A 10,791-nucleotide genomic window follows, 5' to 3' on the forward strand; every position below is an offset into this window, starting at 1 on the left:
GGTTTTGGGCTAAAATATCCTGGTAGTGGGTAAAGTTTATTTATTTATTTCATACAGTAATTTTAGCTAATATTTATCAAGGGTATCAATAACTAGGTGCTTATTTTGATATCTAGTTATTTGACTGAATCAGAAATACAGATGTGGAGTAGATGTAGAGTTTGTTTTAAATTCTCATAAAAACATCTGAACTAATCAAACAACACTTGTTGCTCTTTGTAAGTGTTGATATAATATTCATATTTAATGGAGAGGAAAAAAACGTTTCCCTAAACTGCTTTATAATATTATAATTCAATGAAGAAGAAAAATAGTTTTCCCTCCTCAACTGCGTTTCCTCCCTCCAGACAGCAGATGGCGATATGTGTCTTTCAGACGATGTTTCTAGTGTGACGTATAATCTAGTGGACGGAACGCTTCTTCAACAACTGCAGCCACCTCGGTAGCTCGCTAGCTGACAAAGTCGGAACATTCAAGCTGTTTGGACAATTTCGTGGTTTAATTGCCACTGTGATTTAAACATACTTATGTGTAAACAACTAGCTACCCCATTTAATTTAATATTTATGTTGTAAGTCAGCTAGCTAGCTGTCTGGTTAAGTTAGCACTAGTCTAGTCGCTAATGCTAACTAGCTGTTATCCCCGACCATGAGTTCACTAATCTACTCTCCTTCTGTTAAAGAAGAGGTCTGTTGGACGGAGAAAGAAACTCTGGTGAAAGAGGAGGAGGAAGAGGAGGCTGTTACAATACAAAAACAAGTAGAGGGTGAGGCTGTTACAGTGAAAGAAGAAGAGAAAGACGTTACAGTGAAAGAAGAGGAAGACGCGTTCAGAGTGAAAGAGGAGGAGGATGTTACTGTGAAAGAAAAGGAGGAAGATGCAGTTTTTGGAGTGGAGGATGACGTGAAAGAAGATGAAGACGTTTTTGGAATGAAGGATGAAGAGGGGGAGATTACTGTCACATTAGAGGAGGACGAAGAAGAGAAGACTGGAGAACTGATTAACACCAGTAAATACAGTGAGTACTATCTTATAAAACAGGGACATTGATCTGATCAACACCAGTAAATACAGTGAGTACTATCTAATAAAACAGGGACATTGATCTGATTAACACCAGTAAATACAGTGAATACTATCTTATAAAACAGGGACATTAATCTGATTAACACCAGTAAATACAGTGAGTACTATCTTATAAAACAGGGACATTGATCTGATTAACACCAGTAAATACAGTGAGTACTATCTAATAAAACAGGGACACAAACTCTGCAGTTGTTGAACTAATGTGTGATTTTTAAAAGGACATTCTACACTTGAATATGTTTTTGTACTGTATGAATTGTTCATGACGTCCTCCAGGATTTTTTTAACTTTTCCTGTTGAAAAGTGATATAAAAATACATTAAAGTATAAACACACTAAAAGGAAACAAAGAAATGTTTTGAGCAAAATAGTGTTTTTTTTAGACAACTGCAAACTAGAAGGAGTGAGTGATGTCATAGTAAGGCCTTCAAGGAGTTGGCTTGATGGGAAGTCATGATGTCATCCAATAGGAGACTGATCTTCATGTGAATATTCATTATTCTTTTTAAAATCCTTCCTGTTCTGTCAAGTTGGTTGTTGATCATTGCTAGAAAGCCAGGTCAGATCTGGGTGGTCTACCAGGGGCCGTTTCATTTAGTATCCGTTTGGGTCGGCATGGGGAATGATTGTATTTCCCCATAGTATGTTGTACCGAAGTTGACCGACTGAAAGGGAGTGTAACTTTATGACTATAATTACTGTTCCCTGTAGGAAAATAAATAAATCCTAAATCATTTCAGTTTGCTAAATCCAGTGGTTCTAACCAAGAGTCACTTTAACTTTATTGACACCCAAATGGATACTGTCATTAACGCGGTTCTTCAATAATTACACATAATACTTAATACTGTAGCTGTTTAGTTACAGTCACATGTTCAACTATCATCAGCTGATCCAGGAAATCATTTTCTGAATGACAGTCACATGACAACATCACGACATGCAACAACAACCAAAGTGCTTCTTCATTCATTACTCTGGTAAAGACAGTTATGCTGTGCTCCACGTTGGATCCAACATCCCTAACAAATTGATGTTTATAGTGTGTTATTGTCTGCTTGATTTACAGTAGGGTCTCGTTAGTCTGTTTGGACACAGAGATACTTAGTTCATAATGTGTAGAGAACTGTTCATTGATGGATAGGCTATTGTACAACACACAGAGCTATTTTCCTTTATTCAGGACATTTAGAATGACAACACATTACAGAGTAGCCTAGTGGGATTATTAACAAAATTATCTGGTGATCAGGTTATGAAATGTCATGACAAATACATTTTAGTTTCCATGTTTCACCTGAAGTATTAAATATATAGTCCTAGGTATGTGTTGTTGTTAGGTGAAGTTATGGGTCCTACAGTAGGTCTATGTTATTGTTAGGTGAAGTTATGGATCCTACAGTAGGTCTATGTTGTTGTTGTTGTTGTTAAGGGATGTTATGGGTCCTACAGTAGGTCTATGTTATTGTTAGGTGAAGTTATGGGTCCTACAGTAGGTCTATGTTGTTGTCAGGTGAAGTTATGGGTCCTACAGTAGTCTATGTTATTGTTAGGTGAAGTTATGGGTCCTACAGTAGGTCTATGTTGTTAGTTGAAGCTATGGGTCCTACAGTAGGTCTGTGTTGTTGTTAGGTGAAGTTATGGGTCCTACAGTAGGTCTATGTTATTGTTAGGTGAAGTTATGGGTCCTACAGTAGGTCTATGTTGTTAGGTGAAGTTATGGGTCCTACAGTAGGTCTATGTTGTTAGGTGAAGTTATGGGTCCTACAGTAGGTCTATGTTGTTGTTAGGTGAAGTTATTTGTCCTACAATAGGTCAATGTTATTGTGAGGTGAAGTTATGGGTCCTACAGTAGATCTGTGTTGTTGTTAGGTGAAGTTATGGGTCCTACAGTAGGTCTATGTTATTGTTAGGTGAAGTTATGGGTCCTACAGTAGGTCTATGTTGTTAGGTGAAGCTATGGGTCCTACAGTATGTCTGTGTTGTTGTTAGGTGAAGTTATGGGTCCTACAGTAGGTCTATGTTATTGTTAGGTGAAGTTATGGGTCCTACAGTAGGTCTATGTTGTTAGGTGAAGTTATGGGTCCTACAGTAGGTCTATGTTGTTGTTAGGTGAAGTTATGGGTCCTACAGTAGGTCTATGTTATTGTTAGGTGAAGTTATGGGTCCTACAGTAAGTCTATGTTGTTAGGTGAAGTTATGGGTCCTACAGTAGGTCTATGTTGTTGTTAGGTGAAGTTATTTGTCCTACAATAGGTCAATGTTATTGTGAGGTGAAGTTATGGGTCCTACAGTAGGTCTGTGTTGTTGTTAGGTGAAGTTATGGGCCAATTTGGCATGCACTTGGTGTACAAACCCTCATTGTCAGGCTGATGGAAAAACTTGCCAAAGAGCATTTTACTGGTTGAAGTGTTTTTTAAGTATAAAGCAGTTGATTTGCGACAATAACACAAACATATTAACCAGGACATTCAAACGAGCCTTACAATTATAATCCAAAAGTAATGTGAAATGCACTCATAAGCAACCTGGAAATGGAGGCTAATTTTGCTGTCAGCCTATGAGAACTCCCCTGAGTTTTCCCCCACGGTGGTGAAATAGTGAATAGACACAGAGCTTAATGTGAGTTTCCTTGAGTAGCACTCCTGATCTTGCGCTGTAATATTCAGAATACATTGTGAAAAACTAAAATCTTTGCTCACCATTTTTGCTCCATGCAGATGTACTACATCCATAACTAGTGGTTTCCTCATTACCAGATATACTACATCCATAACTAGTGGTTTCCTCATTAGCAGATATACTACATCCATAACTAGTGGTTTCCTCATTAGCAGATATACTACATCCATAACTAGTGGTTTCCTCATTAGCAGATATACTACATCCATAACTAGTGGTTTCCTCATTAGCAGATATACTACATCCATAACTAGTGGTTTCCTCATTACCAGATATACTAGATCCATAACTAGTGGTTTCCTCATTAGCAGATATACTACATCCATAACTAGTGGTTTCCTCATTACCAGATATACTACATCCATAACTAGTGGTTTCCTCATTACCAGATATACTACACCCATAACTAGTGGTTTCCTCATTACCAGATATACTACACCCATAACTATCGGTTTCCTCATTAGCAGGGAGGAGTTTCTACAACCAAATTGCCCTCGTGCCTCAATTTTAGCAAACACAGAAAGTGGCCTATATTGGAGACCAAAAGTCGTCTGCCACACTGCTTAGGGTTTCAACAACTTTAACTTATTTCTAGCCTGCAATCATCGATGTTACTAATAATGTGAAAACAAGACTAAATATGACTATTGTTGCTCATTTTAAGACAATTGTCAAATAATTTTAACATTCATTAGACGTCAATTGTTGTACAACATCATGGCTACGCTGTTGCCATCACCTTTTACAGTGGATTTCTGCTGTTGTGGGCCTTTAACCATCTATATGACTTTGTTGTTCACACAGGAGAGATATGGGACTATCGTGGATCCTCTGGGGAGCCTCAACAACCTCATGATGCTGACGAGGCAGAGAAGAGTCTCTCCAGATCAGAACTACTCAAGAAACACCTGCAGAGATCCACAGGGAAGAAAACTCACTGCTGCTCTGATTGTGGGAAGAGATTCACCTCCTCATCAGGCATTAAAATTCATCAGAGAACACACACAGGAGAGAAACCTTACGGCTGTGATCAATGTGGGAAGAGTTTTGTTCAGTATAGCCATCTGAAGATACACCAGAGAACACACACAGGAGAGAAACCTTTTAGCTGTGATCAATGTGGGAAGAGTTTTGGTCATTCAACCAGCCTGATATCACACCAGAGAACACACACAGGAGAGAAACCATATAGCTGTGATCAATGTGGGAAGAGTTTTACTACATCTAGCTATCTGAAGATACACCAGAGAACACACACAGGAGAGAAACCCTTTAGCTGTGATCAATGTGGGAAGAGTTTTGTTCAATCTAGCCATCTGAAGATGCACCAGAGAACACATACAGGAGAGAAATATTTTTGCTGTACTCAATGTGGGAAGAGTTTTGTTCATTCTGGTGATCTGACAGTACACCAGAGAACACACACAGGAGAGAAGTATTTTAGCTGTGATCAATGTGGAAAGAATTTTGTTACATATAGCCTTCTGACAATACACCAGAGAACACACACAGGAGAGAAGTATTTTAGCTGTGATCAATGTGGAAAGAATTTTGTTACATATAGCCTTCTGACAATACACCAGAGAACACACACAGGAGAGAAGTATTTTAGCTGTGATCAATGTGGAAAGAATTTTGTTACATATAGCCTTCTGACAATACACCAGAGAACACACACAGGAGAGAAGTATTTTAGCTGTGATCAATGTGGAAAGAATTTTGTTACATATAGCCTTCTGACAGTACACCAGAGAACACACACAGAATAGAAATCATATAGCTCTAATCGATGTGGGAAGAGTTTTACTCAGTCAAACAGCCTGGTACAACACAGAGAACACACACATGAGAGAAGCCTCTTAGCTGTGACCAGAGAGAGAATCATATACAAGTTCTCAGATCAAATATCAGAAAATACATGAAGGAGTTGTTTCATGATATCAATGAATTAATGTCAAAATGTAGAATGTTTTAACATTGTACTAGGAGTATTTTAATAATGTCACAATGTAGAAGCCAAAATGTTTGCCTCTTTATCAATTGATTTCAAAATGATATGGATATTATCCTCAGGGGAAAAACCCAGGCTCTGAATTGAAAGTTGTGTTGTGTTGAGTTGTGTTACACTTAACATGTTGGTGACGTGGATGGTAATAGTATTCAAATGGATGAGTACTATTTATGAGATTTAACAGTGATTTAACAAAAAGTGACTAACACAAAAAGAGCTGTGTTACACTTACCATGTCGGTGACCCACTGGAATCAAAATGCAACACTTCAAAATGTAGCTAGCTGTTTTCTAAAAATTGTCCTCTAACCAGGGATGTACACATTATTCCCAGATTCCATGTGGTTTTTGAGCTGTTAGTTTTAACAGGACGTGCAACCTCATCTCCCTCCTCTTGCACAATTGATTTCAACATGATATCGATGAGTGATGACAAATAAGTGTTGCGTTCCTTTGTTTAGCGACCCCTACATTTAAATGCATCACTCCAAAATGTAGCTGACTGTCTTCTGCAGGTTGTCCTCTAACCAGTGAGGTAAAATATATCTCCCATTTCCATGTGTTTTATTACATTTACATTTACGTCATTTAGCAGACGCTCTTATCCAAAGCGACTTACAAATTGGTGCATTCACCTTATGATATCCAGTGGAACAACCACTTTACAATAGTACATCTATATCTTTTTTTTTGGGGGGGGGGGGGGGGGGGTTAGAAGGATTACTTTATCCTATCCCAGGTATTCCTTAAAGAGGTGGGGTTTCAGGTGTCTACGGAAGGTGGTGATTGACTCCGCTGTCCTGGCGTCGTGAGGGAGCTTGTTCCACCATTGGGGTGCCAGAGCAGCGAACAGTTTTGACTGGGCTGAGCGGGAACTGTGCTTCCACAGAGGTAGGGGGGCCAGCAGGCCAGAGGTGGATGAACGCAGTGCCCTTGTTTGGGTGTAGGGCCTGATCAGAGCCTGAAAGTACGGAGGTGCCGTTCCCCTCACAGCTCCGTAGGCAAGCACCATGGTCTTGTAGCAGATGCGAGCTTCAACCGGAAGCCAGTGGAGGAGCGGGGTGACGTGAGAGAACTTGGGAAGGTTGAACACCGGACGGGCTGCGGCGTTCTGGATGAGTTGCAGGGGTTTAATGGCACAGGCAGGGAGCCCAGCCAACAGCGAGTTGCAGTAATCCAGACGGGAGATGCCTGGATTAGGACCTTTTAGTTGTGTTAGTTTCAACAGCACGTACAACCTGATTTCCCCGCTAATCGATTATCAGTGATTTATTTTTATTTATTGCTACTTGTCAAACCAACAGCGTTTTTGGTGCTTGTGCAGTTTATAAGGTGCTTGTTTGAAAAAAATACAAGTAATATGATTATTGTGGCAGATGTTTGTGTATATAGTACATTTGTTATTATTCCATACCTCACCATTAAGTGAATTATTGCCAATACATATTAACAAAGCGGTGTGCATTTGGTTTTGATATTTACAATTTATGTAACATTTAGTAATCATAATTATTTATGCAACCAGCTGACCATTTTTGGGTAAAATTATATTGACATTGTTGCCCTGATTTTAGAATATCAGGGTTCATTCTCAGATGTGCCAACCCAAATGTACTAGAGCATGACATTGGGGACTGGGCCCCGATCCAACAACATTCGAGTGAACCCTGAAAAGAGAGAGAAGCTCCGCAGTGAGGTGGAAAGTTACTACGGATATTGCAGGAGTTTCCTCTTGAAATCAGACATGTTCTTTTTAAGGACAACTTGGTTGCTGATTGTCTCAAGGGTGGGCAGTCAAAATGTTTGTGTTTTGCGTTTAGCCAATGGATCACAATTTATTATAACTGCATGTTTTTCCGTATTCGAGATTAGTTTTGTTTGGGCTCGTTCCAAGGGGATGGGAGTTCTAGAAGCTGGTGAGTTTTAGGAAGACGAGAGTTCTAGAAGCTAGTGGGGAAAAATATGTATACACGTATTTGGTTTTTCCATTTATGTTTTGAGGTTGGACTTTAGCACGTCTAGCTCGTTAGCTCTAGCTCGTTAGCACGTCTAGCTCGTTAGCACGTACAGCTCGTTAGCACGTAGGACGCACTGATTGACGTCACCTCCTTAGTCAATGTGTTACACCTGTGCTGGCTTGTCCATCTCGTTATGGTTGAATATTGCATCCAATTGTTAATATTTTAATCAATGGATTTTCCAATGCTCATTAGTCTTTGTTGTTGATCCTCTTATGTTTGTTGTGTAGTAAATATTTATGTTTATTTTCATTGGTTTTTTCCTGTGAAGCCATTGTGTTGCATCCATGTCTGAAATGTGCTGTATAAATAAAGCTTGATTTGATTTGAACATATTGCGAAAGAAATTAACCCAATGACTGAAAATCAAGACTTAATTATTTTATTTAACCTTTATTTAATTAGACAAGTCAGTTAAGAACAGATTCTTATTTACAATGACGGCCTACCAGGGAACAGTGGGTTAACTGCCTTGTTCAGGGACAGAACAACAGATTTCTACCTTGTCAGCTCTAACCACTAGGCTACCTGCTGCCCTCTTGCATAACCAATGAGCACATATTTTAGTCCATCTTAGTATGAAAAACAGTATCAATTCAGTGTATCTTCCACTATGTCAAAACAGTATCACTTTTCAACCAACCCAGTGCATTTGTTGAAACTGAAAAGTTTTGAAATCAACAATACGTCAAAGGATTCAACTACTGGAAACTGAAACAAACAATTGGATCAAACAGATCAATCCCACTGGACATTAGGTTTCATTCAGACCCTGCAGGGTTTAGATTAAGCCAGGACTAGATAAACTAGGACATTTAAGTAGATTTCCTGAACGTGGCTTAAATTAGGGTTAGTTAGTCGGAGTCAGGTAAGTAAGCCTAAATGAGAACACCTGGGTTAATCGTGATTAGGTTCAGTATGAACACCTGGGTTAATCGTGATTAGGTTCAGTATGAACATCTGGGTTAATCCTTATTAGGTTCAGTATGAACACCTAGATTAATCCTGATTAGGTCTAGTGGTGCTCATTAAAACCCGGAATAGAAAACACCAATACTGGTGTGAATCTGGAGACTAAACAATGGCAGAGGCAAAAATAATTTGTTCAAAAAAACTTTAGTGTGAATGAAAAAACGCTCCAAAACAAATGTTGTTAAACCATCCAGTTATTGAAGGTAAAAACCACACTGCAGCTACTGAGCAGTAGAACAAGAGGGTTGGGCTGCAATTTGCAGTGAATTCAATGGAAATGTAACCACAAGAAGAGTACAACAACTAGAGGTGAGATATCTGCATTATTATCAGGATTACAAGAAGAAACAACAACTAGAGGTGAGATATCTGCATTATTATCAGGATTACAAGAAGAAACAACAACTTCAGGTGAGATATCTGCATTATTATCAGGATTACAAGAAGAAACAACAACTAGAGGTGAGATATCTGCATTATTATCAGGATTACAAGAAGAAACAACAACTAGAGGTGAGATATCTGCATTATTATCAGGATTACAAGAAGAAACAACAACTAGAGGTGAGATATCTGCATTATTATCAGGATTACATGAAGAAACAACAACTAGAGGTGAGATATCTGCATTATTATCAGGATTACAAGAAGAAACAACAACTAGAGGTGAGATATCTGCATTATTATCAGGATTACAAGAAGAAACAACAACTAGAGGTGAGATATCTGCATTATTATCAGGATTACAAGAAGAAACAACAACTTCAGGTGAAATATCTGCATTATTATCAGGATTACAAGAAGAAACAACAACTAGAGGTGAGCAGCCAATCACTTCTGGGAACTGCCCATATTCAGATATTCATATTGCCCTTTATAGTTGGCTTGACCAGCAGCATCAGGAAACTAGATGTAAAGACTCCTCCTGCAGACTTTATAGTTGGCTTGACCAGCAGCATCAGGAAACTAGATGTAAAGACTCCTCCTGCAGACTTTATAGTTGGCTTGACCAGCAGCATCAGGAAACTAGATGTAAAGACTCCTCCTGCAGACTTTATAGTTGGCTTGGCCAGCAGCATCAGGAAACTAGATGTAAAGACTCCTCCTGCAGACTTTATAGTTGGCTTGACCAGCAGCATCAGGAAACTAGATGTAAAGACTCCTCCTGCAGACTTTATAGTTGGCTTGGCCAGCAGCATCAGTAAACTAGATGTAAAGACTCCTCCTGCCGACTTTGTGAACTATAAAACACACAGTTGCTTCACTGGCACCGACACAAATCACCAGTTTCACAATGAAAGATTCCAGATGCCAAAAACCTCAGTGATCAGAACTTGGAGAGAATTGGGTAAAGGCCTTCCTCTTTGAGACAGAGAGGACAGTCTAGGCTCAAGCGAGATATTATCTCGAATGCATTTTCTTTGTACATACGAAAGCGGTCTCAAAGTAATGTAATGGATTCCTCCTATCCACAAGTACTGGTCTGGCCTCTGTAGTGCATGTTGGTCTTCATTTAGACATTCCACATAGTCCAGGCTCCCTCACAAACAGCACTAAACAGAAGTTAAACCTGCCTCTTTGAAAGATTCATTTAATCTTCCATTTAGTCCTGGAGTAGCTCTAATCCTCCCTCTTGCAATCTGCTTTGATTAGTCCAGAACAGGCTAAATCGACCACTATTTTAAGATAAGTCTGTGCAAGTCGCTTTGAGTTAAGACAGCTCAAACAAGCATTTTAGTCTGGGACTAAGCTTAAGCCTTGTCTGTGAAACCTGCCCTGAGTGTTTTATATAATATGACTAAATGTGTTTATTTCTGTGTTGCAGGGGCAGTCAATAAATGGAACAGCAAGGCCACAGAACATGACATAATCAGAGCTGTGGGAGACCACCTCAAGCCCCTGGTAGAGCCGGGGGTGGTGTTTACCACTCCACCACGCCTTCAGCAGGCTGGAAAAGTGGGATTGATCTGGTTGATCCATTTGTTTGGTTCAGTTTCCAGTAGTTGAATCCTTTGATTTA

At 39.3% G+C, this 10,791-nt stretch overlaps 1 protein-coding gene across 1 annotated transcript; it reads left to right on the forward strand.

Annotated features, from left to right (window-relative positions):
• Window positions 1–417: 417 nt before the first annotated feature.
• Window positions 418–5,852, forward strand: LOC123732791 (uncharacterized). The gene is made up of 2 exons (XM_082968297.1): window positions 418–1,018; window positions 4,576–5,852. Exons 1-2 carry the CDS (start codon window positions 649–651, stop codon window positions 5,538–5,540), a joined length of 1,335 nt encoding a protein of 444 aa, XP_082824423.1. The 5' UTR covers window positions 418–648; the 3' UTR covers window positions 5,541–5,852.
• The last annotated feature ends 4,939 nt before the right edge of the window (window positions 5,853–10,791 follow it).

The sequence above is a fragment of the Salmo salar genome, chromosome 02, assembly GCF_965601325.2.
Source record: "Salmo salar chromosome 02, fSalSal1, whole genome shotgun sequence".
NCBI lineage: Eukaryota > Metazoa > Chordata > Actinopteri > Salmoniformes > Salmonidae > Salmo > Salmo salar.

Excerpts from the sequence above, each read along its gene's own strand:
- LOC123732791 (XM_082968297.1), top strand. The coding sequence starts at position 649 with ATGAGTTCACTAATCTACTCTCCTTCTGTTAAAGAAGAGGTCTGTTGG. Across the intron at positions 1,019-4,575 it reads GATTAACACCAGTAAATACA|GAGAGATATGGGACTATCGT; the intron begins GTGAGTACTATC and ends TTGTTCACACAG.